The sequence below is a fragment of the Anolis carolinensis genome, chromosome 3 (assembly GCF_035594765.1).
Source record: "Anolis carolinensis isolate JA03-04 chromosome 3, rAnoCar3.1.pri, whole genome shotgun sequence".
Classification (NCBI taxonomy): domain Eukaryota; kingdom Metazoa; phylum Chordata; class Lepidosauria; order Squamata; family Dactyloidae; genus Anolis; species Anolis carolinensis.
In genome coordinates, this window is record NC_085843.1 from 193457647 (window position 1) to 193474543 (window position 16897).

General features: G+C 39.0%; 1 protein-coding gene and 1 long non-coding RNA gene across 6 annotated transcripts in view; one reads left to right on the forward strand and one right to left on the reverse strand.

Moving 5' to 3' along the window:
* The window catches only part of LOC134297714 (uncharacterized), a 123494-nt gene that overhangs the window by 32356 nt on the left and 74241 nt on the right, over positions 1 to 16897 (reverse strand). The gene's annotated exons all lie outside the window — the stretch shown is intronic.
* Positions 1 to 16897, forward strand: part of btbd16 (BTB domain containing 16) — a 74032-nt gene that overhangs the window by 7211 nt on the left and 49924 nt on the right. For 4 of the 5 annotated variants that reach the window (XM_062976024.1, XM_062976025.1, XM_062976026.1 and 1 more), the window contains exons 4-7: positions 3313 to 3424; positions 11101 to 11174; positions 13396 to 13530; positions 14728 to 14856. In XM_062976024.1, the coding sequence (XP_062832094.1) occupies positions 3313 to 3424; positions 11101 to 11174; positions 13396 to 13530; positions 14728 to 14856 (450 nt within the window). The remainder of the gene's footprint in view (positions 1 to 3312; positions 3425 to 11100; positions 11175 to 13395; positions 13531 to 14727; positions 14857 to 16897) is intronic. The other variant, XM_016991942.2, reaches the window with a different exon arrangement.

The window sequence follows — 16897 nt, forward strand, 5'->3', positions numbered from 1 at the left end:
TTTTCACTTATCCAACATTCTGCTGGCCCGTTTATGTTGGATAAGTGAGACTCTACTGCAGGGGTCCCCAAACTAAGGCCCGGGGGCCAGATGCGGCCCTCCAAGGTCATTTACCTGGTCCCCGCCATCAGTTTTATAATATATTTTAATATCAGTTTTATTAATATAATATATTGTATATACATATAATATTGATACTAATATTATGTTACACAATATAATACTAATAATAATACCATATAATAATATTAATTATATGTCATATATTACATATAATATTACAGTATGGTGATATAGTTCAATATAGTAATATATAATGCTAATATTGTGCTATGCTAATAATATGATATATTGTATGTACATACAGCTGCTCTGAGTCCCCTTCAGGGTGAGAAGGGCGGGATATAAATGTAGTAAATAAATGCAGTAAATAAATAATTAATTTTAGACTTAGGCTCGGCCAAAGTCTGAAATGACTTGAAGGCACACAACAACAACAATCCTAATTCACTTGACTATCTCATTGGCCAGAAGCAGGCCCACATTTTCCATTGAAATCCTGATAGGTTTATGTTGGTTAAAATTGTTTTCGTTTTAAAATATTGTATTGTTCTTTCATTGTTGTTGCTGTTTTGCACTACAAAAAATAAGACATGTGCAGTGTGCATGGGAATTTGTTCATTCTTTTTTTCAAATGATAATTTGGCCCCTCAACAGTCTGAAGGATTGTGGACCGGTCCTCTGATTCAAAAGTTTGAGGACCCCTGCTCTACTGTATGTGCTTTTTAACCTTTACATAAAATCTCTGGGAGAGATCATCTGGAGGCATGGGTAGGGTTTTATCAGTATGCTGATGACACACAAATTTACTTCTCCTTGCTTTCAAAAACGGTTTTGGCAACAGATACCATGTCTCCTTGGAATGTATGCCTGGAGAAGGTAATGAACTGGACAAAGTAAAACAAATTAAAACTGAATCTAGACAAGGCAAAGGTGCTTGCTATTATGGATACTAACCTGGGGATGGAGGTATGTCAGCCAGTTCTGGGCGAGGTTACACTCCCCCTAAAAGACTGTGACCACAGATTGGGAGTGCTTCTGGATCTGTCTCTTCAAATGTCAGTCAAAGCAGATGTGATGGTCAGGAGTGATTACTACCAGCTTTAGCTAATACTCCAGCTGTGCCCCTTCCTAGAACTGGAGGACCTAAATTGGTAGTGCATGCGCAGGGGACATCAAGATCGGACTTTTGCAATGTACTTTACATTGGACTACGTCTGTACCTCTGTAACGGCGCTCCATGCAGTCATGCTGGCCACATGACTTGGAGATGTTTATGGACAACAGCTTAGAAATGGAGATGAGCACCAACCCGCAGAGTCGGTCACGACTGGACTTAACGTCAGGGGAAACCTTTACTTTTTTTTTTACCTCTGTACCTAGTTCAGAAACTCAAAGCAGTTCAAAACACAGCAGCTATACTAGTTACAGGAACATCTAGGTAAAGGTAAAGGTTTCCCCTGACGTTAAGTCCAGTCATGTCTGACTCTGGGGGTTGGTGCTCATCTCCATTTCTAAGCCAAAGAGCCGGTGTTGTCCGTAGACACCTCCAAGGTCATGTGGCCGGCATGACTGCACGGAGCGCCGTTACCTTCCCGCCGGAGCGGTACCTATTCATCTACTCACATTGGCATGTTTTCAAACTGCTAGGTTGGCAGGAGCTGGAGCTAACAGCGGCCGCTCACGCCGTTCCCGGGGTTCGAACCTGGGACCTTTCAGTCTGCAAATTCAGCAGCTCAGTGCTTTAACACACTTCGCCACCGGGGCTCCTTACAGGAACATCTAGGAGTGAGCATATTATACTCATATTAAATCGCTTCACTGATTGCCAATTAGTTTCTGGGCAAAGTATAAAGTGTTGTTTTGACCTTTAAAGCCCTACATAGTTTGGGTCCAGGTAACCAACAGGATTGCCTTCTCCTGCACAACCCACTCTTTGTGACACTGAGTTCCTCTGGGAGCTGACCACTCCAAGCAGCCAGAACCCAACTAGCATCCATCACCCCGAGTACTTTCTCAACAGCCACCTCACAACTGTGAAATGACCTGATAGAAGAACTTCAACAGCTAAATCAGCTGTCAGAATTTAAGACACAATACAACATCTATCTCTTCCAACAGGCCTACTCCGTCCATTTTAGCTCTTAATTTTAAAGTCATATATTTTGCTGGCTGTTCTTATGATTATGTTGTTTTTAACTATATTGTGCCCCACCTTGAGCTGTGAAGAGAGGTGGGTAAGAAAATTATTATTATTATTTGAAACACAACAAGATGAGTCCACAGCAGACACTCTGCTGGTTGTTTTGCTTCCAGTTGCCCTACAGGCCCATACCCTGGTTGCTCAGCAATGGGTCCTGGTTCCTGTAGCCCACTTGTCGATGGGTGCCCAGGAGTAGCACCCGTTGTGGTCCTTATTGTCCTGGGCAACAACCGAGCAAGTACAGTGTTCCCTCACTTATCGCTGGGGTTAGGTTCTAGGACCACCCACAATAAGTGAAAATCCGCAAAGTAGGGACACTATATTTTAATATTTATACATTATTTTAGTAGTTATACACTATTTTAAGTCTTTATCAACCAATTGTGTGTTGATAAATTGCCTCCTTCTCCTCCCGTTGCTTTTAGAGTTTATTGAAAAACCGCAAAACAGCAAATCCGCAAAAAGTGAACCGCGAAGTAGTGAGAGAACACTGTATAGACTTCTTTAGAGTTTGTTTCACCTTCTTCTTCTTCTTCTTATTATTATTATTATTATTACTATTATTATTATTACATTGAAAAAATTCAAAGCCAGTTTGCTGGAGGAATTTGTCTGAAACCCAGAACATTAACTTCTGTATCAGAAAAAAACAAAAACATTTGTTGTCCCATAGGTCATGTCCTGCACCTCCATCCTCTCATTGTGATCTATGCGATAGTTTAGTTTTACATAAACAATAGATCAATGGTGGACAAAAGTGGCCCACATTTTTTTAGTACAGTTCCCAAGATTCTTCACCACTGACTATTATTAATAGGTGAAATATTCAGACAATCTTTTTAAGTAGCCTAAAGACATCTTTCTCAACTTTAACAATACCGAGCAAGCATATTGGCAACTGCTGAATCCCAGCAATGCCTCTTTTGGACCAGATCACCATGCACTCATGAGTGACATACTTGCCCTAAATCAATGTCACCTTTGGAACAACAACAAAAAGCTTTGCTATCCTGATATATTGCACATCTTGTTTATTTTTAATCCTGCAGTTGACACACCACTTTCCCTGTCTGAAGGAGAGCCCTTGAAGGCCGGGGTGCAGTTTCGGAAAAAGTCTAGCTCACTGAAAGCTATACAACCAAAGCAGAAACCCAAACCCAGGTAAATCGGTGTTTAAAATGCACAAGCTATTTTAATATGGAAATGTTTCTTATAGTGTTAACTGTTAGGTTTAGTTGTTTACAACGAAGAATTAAAATCAGATTCTAGTGTCTGAAGGACACATTTCCTTTATTACTTTCAATATTGGTCTGATAAAATGTGAAGGTACACTAGACTCTCAGTTAACCAGAACACAAGCAATCAGAACTCTCTCAGGTAACCAGCAAAAATAATCAAATACATACTGTAATTCGTTAAATATTAAAAAGTTGTTTTTATAAAAACACACCGCCCGGTGGTGGCTGAGCTGCTGAACTTGTAGACCGAAAGGTCCCAGGTTCAAATCCCGGGAGCAGAATGAGTGCCCGCTGTTAGCCCCAGCTCCTGCCAACCTAGCACTTCGAAAACATGCAAATGTGAGTAGATAAATAGGTACCGCTCCGGTGGGAAGGTAATGGCGCTCCATGCAGTCATGCTGGCCACATGACCTTGGAGGTGTCTACAGACAACGCCAGCTCTTTGGCTTAGAAATGGAGATGAGCACCAACCCCCAGAGTCGGTCACGGCTGGACTTAACGTCAGGGGAAAACCTTTACCTATAATATAGTAAAATTGTGTTACATTATGTTAAGTCTGACTTTGTCTTTATGTGCTTCTCATTTATTTCAATATTAATATCAAGTCAATATAAAGTTTATGGGAGGTTTAGTGCAGGGGTATAGTATTGGTTAGGCCTGTTTTAAGTAAATCTCAAGCAACCAGAAACTACATTTATCCAGCATCCAGCAATCTCCATGGGAGCCTACTTTATTAATAGGTCCATATGAAATCTCCCCAAATATATCAGGCTGTTTATATCTTGAAGTAGGAAACTGGAATCCAAAGTTATGTTATTTCTGGCCTGAATGTGTACCTTTGTTGTTGTTGGCATTTTATTTTATTTGTTTTTTTGTTGATAGATTGGAATTAGAGAAAGTAATTTGAAAGTGGTGGTCATTTGTTTCAGTGTGACCTATGTGGAGCAAACACCTCTCACCTTCTCCTCCAGCTTTCTCTAAAAAAAGAAAAGAGACTTGCATCCTTTAGGCTTTTATGCCATCATAAACTCACTTAGGAACATGGAAAAGTGAACTGCAAAAATGCACAATATCTCTTTTCTTAGCTACATTTTCGGGACCATGGCACTATCACGGCCATGAGTTTGTCCATTGCACAGTGGGTCCAGTTGCACACAAGACTGCATAGACCTAAGAGCCTTGTTGCGAAATGGGCACCATAGTGTTATGAATCCCATTGCCCAATGCAAAACTGCATGCAATGTCTTGATGTGCTTCACTGCAATTCACTGGAAAGGTTTTGTATCAAGTCATTGATGCAGCTACTCAGTGTTTCTCAACCTGGGGTCCCCAGATGTTTTTGGCCTTCATCTCCCAGAAATCTTAACAACTGGTAAACTGGCTGGGATTTATGGGAGTTGTAGGCCAAAATACATGGGGACCCACAGGTTGGGAACCACTGAGCTACATCATTGTTAAGTTAGGTGTTGCAGCCTCTGATGCAGGATTTCAGCCAGTTTCTCTATTGAACAATTTAAAATACCTGAGGACTTTTTGAACTTCAAATCAATAGCCCAGGTCAATAATTTGGTTCTGCTTCTCCATCTTGTAAACCGGGGGCCAGCAAACTTTCCACTACTGAAGATTACAATCCATGGGGAACAATTTGTGGAGAAACATATGTAGGTAGTAGGTAAATAAATAAACAAATAAATAAAGATAATGATAATAATATAGTAGAGTCTAACTTATCCAAGGAGCCCCAGTGGCGAAGTGTGTTAAAGCACTGAGCTGCTGAACTTGCAGACCAAAAGGTCCCAGGTTCAAATTCCGGGAGTGGAATGAGCACCCACTGTTAGCCCCAGCTCCTATCAACCTAGCAGGTCGAAAACGTGCTAATGTGAGTAGATTAATAGGTACTGCTCTGGCAGGATGGTAACAGCGCTCCATGCAGTCATGCCGACCACATGACCTTGGAGTTGTCTACGGACAATGCCGGCTCTTCGGCTTAGAAATGGAGATGAGCACCATCCCCCAGAGTCAGACATGACTGGACTTAACGTCAGGGAAAATCTTTACCTTTTTTAACTTATCCAAGCTTCACTTATCCAAGGTTCTGTATTATCCAAGGCAGTCTGCCTTTTAGTAGTCATTGTTTTTGTTGTAAGTGTTGCAATGTTTTGGTGCTAAATTCGTAAATACAGTGATTACTACACAACATTACTGTGTATTGAACTGCTTTTTCTGTCAATTTCTTGTAAAACATGACGTTTTGGTGCTTAATTTGTAAAATCATAATGTAATATTATGTTTAATAGGTTTTTTTCTTAATCCCTCCTTATTATCCAAGATTTTCGCTTGTCCAATGTTCTGCTGGCCCGTTTATCTTGGATAAGTGAGACTCTACTGTACTATTTATATCCCGCCCTATCTCTCCAAGATAGGACTCAGGGCGGTTTACAACAGATATCAGCAAACATTCAATACTGTGAGAAGCTGAACAAAGACAAAAATAACCAATTCCCCAAATCCCAAAAACAAATCCATATCTACATCAAAAATAACACATTATACTGCAATATTACTAGTAATATTATATGTAACTAGCTGTGCCCGGCCACGCATTGCTGTGGCGTTGTCTGGTGGTGTTGGTGAGAATTGTTGAGGTAATGGTGGTATTGAATGTCTTTTGTATGGTTGTCTTTATGTTTAGTATGCACATTGAAGTGGATTATATGGCAGTGTGGAGTCAAGATAATCCAGTTCAAAGCAGATAATATAAGATTCTAAATGGGTTATATAGCTGTGTGGAAGGGCCTTGAGTCTACACTGCCATATAATCCAGTTCAAATCTGATAATCTATAGAAGAGGCCTAAGTGAGGCCTAACTGTGCCTGTCCCCTGGGCTGAGTAGGTTGCTAGGAGACCAAGTGGGTGGAGCTTAGCCTTCTAACTGGCAGCAATTGGATAAAAAACTATTATTCCTCTCCCTGTAATTAGGACTTTATTTTTCTTTTCTTTTTGTTGTATCAACCTAGAGCCATGAATGATGGGTTGTGTTGTCAAATTTCGAGGTTGGGGGGACTGTAGTTTTGTCCGCTGCCCTGATGCCATCACTCTTTTATATATATAGATATCTAATATACAATTATCATATTATATGTTATTATATTGTACTATATTATTTATTTATGTATTTATTTACAGCATTTATATTCCGCCCTTCTCACCCCGAAGGGGACTCAGGGCGGATCACATTGCACACATAAAGGCAAACATTCAATGCCATAACATAGAACAGAGACAGGGACAAGACGCAGGCATGGGTTATAATATATATAATACACTATCAGTACATTATACTATTAGTATTATATAAATGTCAATAATCATCATCATCATCATAAATAAGGATGAAGTTACTAAGCTGTGGAAAATCCACCCATCTCTGTTTCTGCCATTCCCTTCTCTCTCTCTCCCTTTTTTGTTCCTCTTCTTCTTCTCCACCTAGTGGCCTGTTGGTGAAGAGAAGAGCTGCTTTGCAGAAACCTGAATCTGATTTCTTCTAGGGCAGTGGTTCTCAACCTGTGGGTCCTCAGATGTTTTGGCCTTCAACTCCCATAAATCTCAACAGCTGGTAAATTGGCTGGGACTTCTGGTAGTTGTAGGCCAAAACACTTGGAGACCCACAAGTTGAATATCAACATTCTAGGGCTTTTAAAGTTTGGAAATGGTTGTAAATTGCATACAGCTGTTTTAATCCACGGAGGTCTTCTACTGAATATTTCATTCGCAATCTGTTCCCAATTGAGTCTATGAACTACAAAAACTATCACTTCACCACTCCTTTATTTTTTATTTATTTATTTTGTGTCAAAAGCATTGCATAATAAATAAGTTTAAAAGTGATAAAATAAAAGAATCACAAACAGCTAAATAGTTTTGGAGCAAAAGCGGGCAATCGCGTTGTCCGTAGCTTTAAACTCCTTTCCTGAAAAGATATTAATGGTCCTCACGTTCCTCATACTTAGAGGCCAGCATAGAAGATGTATAAAAAAATTCTCTTTACATATTCTACATCTATTTACTATTTTAAGCATGTTTCATAAACACTTCCTCATGAATGTTATTGGAATTGATTATCATACAGTAGAGTCTCACTTATCCAAGCCTCGCTTATCCAAGTTTCTGGATTATCCAAGCCATTTTTGTAGTCAATGTTTCCAATATATTGTGATATTTTGGTGCTAGATTCGTAAATACAGTAATTACAACATAACATTGCTGTGTATTGAACTGCTTTTTCTGTCAAATTTGTTGTAAAACATGACGTTTTTGTGCTTAATTTGTAAAATCATAACCTATTTTGATGTTTAATAGGCTTTTCCTTAATACCTCCTTATTATCCAAGATATTTGCTTATCCAAGCTTCTGCCGTTCCGTTGAGCTTGGATAAGTGAGACTCTACTGTATTTGTTGTTTTGTGAATCCCCAATATTTCCCAAGAAGATTATTTTCCAATCTACTGTGAATTGTTGGCTGATTTGAAGAATGATATCTATCTTATATTATTACTGTGATACCTCCATTGTAAAATAATTTTCCCCTCAAAACTTTTCTGATTTCATTAAATATTGAAAAGATCTACAGTAGAGTCTCACTTATCCAACATAAACGGGCCGGCAGAACGTTGGATAAGCGAATATGTTGGATAATAAGGAGGGATTAATGAAAAGCCTATTACACATCAAATTAGGTTATGATTTTACAAATTAAGCACCAAAACATCATGTTTGACAACAAATTTGACAGAAAAAGTAGTTCAATACGCAGTAATGCTATGTAGTAATTACTGTATTTATGAATTTAGCACCAAAATATCACAATGTATTGAAAACATTGACTACAAAAATGCGTTGGATAATCCAGAACGTTGGATAAGGGAGTGTTAGATAAGTGAGACTCTACTGTATTTGTTTTCGTGGAAGTGCCAACATAGTCAGAGCCAAAAAAAAAGTAGTGGCTCCTATTTTTAAGTAATTTGCTCTGCATAAATTGGTAGCTATTGGTAGTACTTTCCACATAAGAAAGAGCATAAACTTAGTATATTAAATTCTCCCTCTCTACAAAAACATTTTTAGTTTTCATAAATTCCAAGAACCCTAAATACTGTTTATTTTTTCATTAGAAAGCTGTTAGGAATCCAACTTTCATTTGAGCAACGATGCTATTCAACATCTACATGAAACCGCTGGGGAAGATCATCCAGAGTTTCGAAGTAGGGTGTCATCTCTACGCAGATGACACACAACTCCACTACTCTTTTCCACCAATTTTCAGGGAAGCTCCCCAGATCCTAAACCAGTGCCTGGCAGCTGTGATGGACTGGATGAGGGCCAACAAGATGAGACTTAATCCAGACAAGACAGAGGTCCTCCTGGTCAGTTGCGAGGCCGATCGGGGTATAGAGTGGCAGCCTGTGCTCGACAGGGTTACACTCCTCCTGAGGACACAGGTCCACAGTCTCCTCCTGGACTCATCACTGATGCTTGAGGCTCAGGAGTCGGTAGTGGCTGGGAGAGCCTTCGCACAGTTACAACTTGTGTGCCAGCTGCGACTGTACCTCGAAAAGCCTGGCTTGGCCACGGTGGTCCACACCTTAGTTACATCCAGAATGGACTACTGTAATGCACTCTACATGGGGCTGTCTTTGAAGACAGTTTGGAAACTGCAGCTAGTGCAAAGGTCAGCTGCCAGATTACTAACTGGAGTAGCTACACAAAACATACCACACCCTGTTGTAGCAGCTCCACTGGCTTCCGATAAGTTTCCGGTGTCAATTCAAGGTGCAGGTTATTACCTATAAAGCCCTATATGCTTCAGGTCCAACCTATCTTCGTGACCATATCTCTTTCTACGAACTGGCACGGGCTCTGAAATTGACAGGGGAGGACCTTCTCTTGGTCCTACCACCATCTCAAGTGTGGTTGGTGGGGACAAGAGACAGGGTCTTCTTTGTGGTGGCCTGCCAGCACTGGAATATCCTCCTAAAAGACATTAGATTAGCCCCCACCCTTCAATCCTTTCTTTCCAACCTGAATACATGGATGTTCAGATAGGCCTTTGACCTTGAGTAGGCTGAATGGGCCTATATGAAGCTGACACTTGGCACTTTGTGAATTGACGGCACTTATATACTGTTGTTTTAACATTGTATTATTATGATTTTATGCTGTACAGTAGAGTCTCACTTATCCAACATAAACAGGCCGGCAGAACTTTGGATAAGCGAAAATGTTGGATAATAAGGAGGGATTAACGAAAAGCCTATTAAACATTACATTACATTATGATTTTACAAATTAAGAACCAAAACATCATGTTTTACAACACATCAACAGAAAAACATTGACTACAAAAACATTGGCTACTAACAAATTGACTACAAATAAAGATAGAATTGTAGCAACATTGTTGGAAATTCAATCCATAAAAAGTTCAATCTTTGCTGCTAAGCGGAACAGTCATGGATCGGGGTGGGAGGCAAACTACATTGGATAATCCAGAACGTTGGATAAGTGAATGTTGGATAAGTGAGACTCTACTGTAATTAAGTATTGTTTTTCAACAAATTGGTAGAAAAAGTAGTTCAATACACAGTAACGTTATGAAGTAATTACTGTATTTACGACTTTAGCACCATAGCATTGCAATGTATTCAAAACATTGACTATAAAAACATTGACTACTAAAAGGCAGACTGCGTTGGATAATACAGAACATTGGATAAGCAAAGGTTGGATAAGTGAGACTCTATGTGTTGCCAGGGTTGGTTGTTATAATTTTATACTTTTGTACCATTTTTACCTGTTGTATGTTATATGTGCACCCTGGAGTGCTTAGTAAGACACCCCGAGTCCCTTCTGGGAGATGGTGGTGGGATATAAATAAATATTATTATTTCCTGTTTTCCCCCTTGCAAATCTCACTAAATGTTCATTTCTAAAGCAGCCATGCTCAAAAACATACAAGCTATAAAATTCCCACCAATGGGAGAAAATATAGATATGGTGGGCATGATAAAGGAAACTGTAGAGAATTACCAAGCATTAGAACTTCCCCTTTTGCATATGGAATGTGTAGAATGCATTTCTGTCCAAGCAATTATGTATCATGAAGTTCAATGAGCAAAATTTTTGCAGCCACCAAGAGCATCACAAAAAATATATTTTTGCAGTATCATTGTGCCATTTGCTGCTTGAATTTTTCCTCAATTATTTCTAAGTTACCTGGGGTTATTGATACTTTCATGAACTTTTGAGCACCTGTAAAGGTAATTTCTTTTGTAGTTTTCCCCTCTATTCATTTTTTCTTGTCATTTGTATCTACAATGTCATTTAAAATTTTTGATATTCTAAAGAAGAAAATACATTTTAATATGGCATATACTCAGGAGATTTCAACTTTGGGATGGGAAAAAAGATATATTATTCCATCCAATTTCACTGAGAGTGTGTACTCATTTTTGCAGCCGCAGACTAAACATTTTAATGTGCATAACATTAGAACCAATCTAGAAGCACGTAAATGTTTTTTCCTTCTTTCTTTTTCTTCACTGAGGATTTTCATCCAAGCAGACCCACATGAGATGCTTTTTTCATTCACACAGAAGATCACCGAGGGCATGGAACCAGGTGAGTAGTAGTGCTACTTAAATGCTTACAGTGACATCTCTAGGGTTGGTGTCCCATGGACCTCCTCTCAAACTAGATCATACCACAATGCTGAGGCTAAAAGACCAGAAAATTTCATAAAATCGGTGATTATAAAAACCAGTAGCAATGTAAACAACAGATCATGCTTGTAGAGTGTGCAGACAAAACTACATTTTATTTCTCGTGTCAGAAGCAAACTGAGAGTACAACTTGTATTTGAAAGCACAAAGTTAAAAACACATAGCAGCAGCAACAACAACAACAACAATAACAACAAGAAGAACTTGGCATTATTCTAAATGTCCTTTGACCAGTAGCTGGCCCCTGGGGTTTCTGTAAGAAGGTCCTCCATTGTGGATGTTGCAGGGCTCAGACTGCATTGTAATAGGTGGTCTGTGGTTCGCATGCCGTGGACTCCACTTTGTGGCCCCATTTCTTAAGGTTGGCTCTGCATCTCATGGTACCAGAGCGCAGTCTATTGAGTGCCTTCCAAGTTGCCTAGTCTTCTGTGTGCCCAGGAGGGTGTCTTTCATCCAGCATCAGCCACTGATTGAGGTTCCAGGTTTTAACCTGCCACTTTTGGACTCTTGCTTGCTGAGGTGTTCCTGAGAGTATCTCTGTAGATCTTAGGAAACTATTTCTTGATTTAAGTCATTGGCGTGCTGGCTGATATCCAAACAAGGATGGGCCAGAGATGTCAATGCCTTGGTCCTTTCATTTCTAGCTGCTACTTCCTGGCGGATGTCAGGTGGTGCAATGCCGGCTAAACAGTATAATTTCTCCAGTGTTGTGGGGCATAGACATCCTGTGATAATGCGGCATGTCTCATTATGAGCCACATCTATTGTTTTAACGTGGTGAGATGTATCCCACACTGGGCATGCATGTTCAGCAGCAGAATAGCAAAGCAAATGCATTGAAATGTCATTGCAATTTGGCAATAATGCTCTGACCAGAGCACATGTCAACTTTGTTTTTGTTGTGTGTCTTCATGTCATGTCCAATCAATGGTGAGAATAAATTTACCTTTGCTTTCTTTGGGATTGAGAGATTGCGACTTTCCAAAATCACCCAGTGAGTTTCAGGGAAAGGGTTAAAAATAGCACAGAGCATGTAAGTATAGTGATAGTGTACACTGAGTTTACTAACTATAGTGATAGTGTATGCTGGTTTTGTGTTTATGATTAACTACAGTGTTACCTCACTACTTCGCGGTTCACTTTTCGCGGATTTGCTGTTTTGCGGTTTTTCAATAAACTCTAAAAGACTATTATAAATCATAAAAAATTACAATTTACAGCCTAAGGAAGGGAGGAAGGAGAAGCCGAAGGGAGAGAAAAGGAGCCCAAACGGCAACGGGAGGAGAAGGAGGCGATTTATCAACACACGATTGGTTGATAAAGACTTAAAATAGTGTATAACTACTAAAATAATGTATAAATATTAAATAACAGTATTTATATTCCGCTCTTCTCACACCGAAGGGGACTCAGGGGGGATCACATTATATACATATAGGGCAAACATTTAATGCCCATATACACATAGAACCGAGACAAGGACATACGCAGAGGCAATTTAACCTTCTCCTAAGGGGATGTTTGATTTTAGCTACAGGGGGGAGCAGCTGCTTCATCATCCACTTTGACGGCACTTCCTCATTCCAACGTCGTAAATTAATTAAATTTGCCTCCCCACTTTATAAGTGGGACCTTATTTCTTACTTGATAGATGCAACTATCTTTCGGGTTGCTAGGTCAGCAACGAGCAGGGGCTATTTTTTATTTTTTAATTGACGGGTGCTCACCCTGCCACGGGCTGGCCTCGAACTCATGACCTCATGGTCAGTGATTTATTGCAGCAGGCTGCTCACCAGCCTGCGCCACAGCCCAGCCCCTAGTGTCCCTACTTCGCAGATTTTCACTTATTGCGGGTGGTCCTGGAACCTAACCCTTGTGATAAGTGAGGGAGCACTGTATAGTGATTTTTAAAAATAGAAAAGTACATTCTGGAGAAACACTGCTCAGATTTTTGTGTATACGTCATTTGGTATTACCCCTTTTGGCGGTGTCACCTGGTAGGGTACACACTCCCTGCGCCCCTGTATGATGCCACTGAACTTGGTGTCTGGTGGCTGTTGTAACTGGCCTATCACCTCTTAGTAGTACCCTCAATTGCCCTTTTCTTTTTATCTCCTTAGACGTCATACTGGAGTGCTTGGACTTTGAATGGGAACTCCATCGCATGTACTTCTTTAAATCCCAGGTCCTCTCACAGCTACTTGCTACAGCTGTGCAGAATACTGACTTGCATACTGCAGACAGCTATACCAAAGGTATTGCATTAGAAGTAATTACAACACGTGTATATTTTTGTTTACATATCGCTTAAGACATTTAAGGGCTTGTCCAGATTGATGGAACAAATGCACAGTTCTTGCTTTTAAATGTTCAAAGTATGTTTCTGTCATCATGGGTTATTTTCTGACAATTTTCAGCACAAGCAAGTTTCATTCCTATTACTGAGTGAAAGTACCTCTGTACTATATATTTAATGCAGTTTGACACTACATTAACTGCCATGGATCAAGACTATGCAATCCTGGGAACTGTAGTTTTGGTAGAGAAGCTAAAGGCTTTATAAAACTACAACTCCCATGATTTTGTAGCAATCAAGTTTTAAACCACATTAATTTTACAGTGTAGATGCACTCTGGGATTATTTTTAATTCCTTAATGAATATAAACATATCATTCTCTACTCTTTTTTATTTCTTTTTTTTTAGATTGTAGTGTTATAGTTTCCTTTCTATTTTTTTTAACCTTTTTGTTGTATTTTTAAAATTTGCAGTGTCTAACTGTTTGATGTACCTGCCATATCACAGTCAACTAGAAAGCACATAATGTTAATCTATTACTGGTACTTTTTATTTTTCCCCCTATGTTTATAAGTACAGTAGAATCTCGCTTATCCAACATAAATGGGCCAGCAGAATGTTGGATAAGTGAAAATGTTGGATAATAAGGAGGGATTAAGGAAAAGCCTATTAAACATCAAATTACATTATGATTTTACAAATTAAGAACCAAAATGTCATGTTTTACAACAAATCAACAGAAAAACATTGACCACAAAACACTGGCTACTAACAAATTGACTACAAATAAAGATAGAATTGTAGCAACATTGTTGGAAATTCATTCCATAAAAAGTTCAATCTTTGCTGCCTAGCGAAACAGCTGTGCATCAAGGCAGGAGGCAAACTGTGTTGGATAATCCAGAACATTGGATAAGCGAATGTTGGATAAGTGAGACTCTACTGTAATTAAGTATTATTAATCTACACGCGGCTAACATTTGAGACTGAATAGATCTCCATTGCCATTATACTAGCTGCTGCACCTGATCAAGTTTTGTTTCTCAGTCCCCATTTAGTTCAAATGGGCCATGTAGTATATACATCATGAATTGTCTCTTCAGTGTTCTTTAGGTTCTATACAAAAATTCCTGTGTTCACAATGTTTTCTGGCAGAAATCAGATGTTACTATAAACAGTATCTTCTATCTGACCGGAAACATACAGAAGAGACTCAACAGGAGCAAAGAAAGACCAAAGTCACAATTGCCTTGGAGATCAATGATCCAGATGTCACTCGATTTGGTAATATCATTATTTTGTCTGGCAATATCTGCAAGTAGAAATATTAATTCATAGCATTTTATATTGGCTGCTTGTTTTGGAAGGTATTAAAGATTGGAGGCACAATTTGAGTTAACTTAGGAAATTATAGATTCTTGGGTAATTATATATTCTTCATGAGGATACCTACATTGTCTTTTTCTATGAAACAGGATGGGGAAACATAACACAAGCTAAGAAGTATTTTTCATCAGATATAATTTTAGGTTTTTAATGCTGGAATTCAGATCTGTGTTTATTTTTCTCTATCACGTGTAGTTTTTGCGATGAGGCTAATCAAATTATTAATGCATTTATGCACTGATATCAATTAGATTCTATTGATATCAGTGCCTAAATGCATAAATTATTCAATTAGACCTGTCACAAAAACGACACGTGATAGAGAAAAAATAAACACAGGTATGAATTCAGCACATAAAACTCCGTAAGAATGCCTAAAATTATATCTAATGAAAAATACTTGTTGGCTTGTGGTTAGTTAGATTCTATTGATATCAGTGCGTAAGTGCATTAATTTTTCAATTAGCCTCGTCGCAAAAACTACACACGATAGAAGAAAAAATAAACACAGATCTGAATCCAGCGCAAAAAAAAATCCATAGAGAGAGGGGGGGGGGAGATTTAAACATTCCTGCCTAGGGCATGCTGGTCCAGTCAGGTCCATATGTACTGATTTTAAGTATTAAAAAGTGTCTTAAATTATATGTAGCTTATTATTACTTTTAACTTTGAATTTGTTTTAATAGTTTTAAATTGGGAATATTTTAATACTGTTTATATTTAATCTTGTTTTAATGTTTGTATATTTGTATATTTTAAATGGTTATGCTAATGCTTTTACGATAAGCCGCTTTAAGTCCCCTTCGAGGGAGATAAAGCGGAGTATAAAATAAATAAATAAAGTAATGTGATCTTTATATATGACTGCTAATCCTGGAACAGCCTTGGGACTCAAAGGCATCTTACAAAAGATAAAATTGTTAAAGTAAAAAGTATCCATGGGAGGTACATTCTTGGGCTTTGCATGGATACATAAAACTGCAGGTACAGTAGAGTCTCACTTATCCAAGACTCGCTTATCCAAGTTTCTGGATTATCCAATGCATTTTTGTAGTCAATGTTTTCAATATATCGTGATATTTTGGTGCTAAATTCGTAAATACAGTAATTACAACATAATATTACTGCGTACTGAACTACTTTTTCTGTCAAATTTGTTGTATAACATGATGTTTTGGTGCTTAATTTGTAAAATCATAACCTAATTTGATGTTTAATAGGCTTTTCCTTAATCCCTCCTTATTATCCAAGATATTCGCTTATCCAAGGTTCTGCCGGCCCGTTTAGCTTGGATAAGTGAGACTCTACTGTAATAGCAGTTTGTAAAGGACTTGTGGTTCAAGAATACAACAGAGTCAATCTGGATGACCTAGAAAATACTGAGAAGTGAAATATTTTGTCAGATGTTGATAAACGATATTGGTCCATAGATATGGAGCTCATATGGTGTAACAGGCTCCCTAGTTAACCACACAGAACTGGTCTCAGAGGTGTTGTTGGGAGTCTCCCGGGCTTTTTAATTCTGGGTGACTTCAACAAACCACTGCACCACTTCCTAGATTTGGAGGACCTAAACATCATAGTGCATGCACTGGTAACCTCAAGGATAGACTTCTGCAATGCACTTTACATTGGGCTACCTTTGTGCCAAGTTGGGAAGCTCTAGCCAGATTGGTTACAGGAACATCCAGGAGTGATATTACACCTATCCTAAAGTCACTCCACTGGCTGCCAATTAGTTTCCTCGCAAAGTACAAAGTGTTGGTTTTGACCTTTAAAGCCCTACATGGTTTGGGTCCAGGTCACCTGCAGGATTGCCTTCTTCTGTACAATCCACCCTGAACACTGGGGTCCTCTGGCGGCCGTCTGCTCCAACCTGCCAGAACCTGACTGGCGACCATCATCCAGAGGACCCTTTCATTGGTCGCCCCAAGACTGT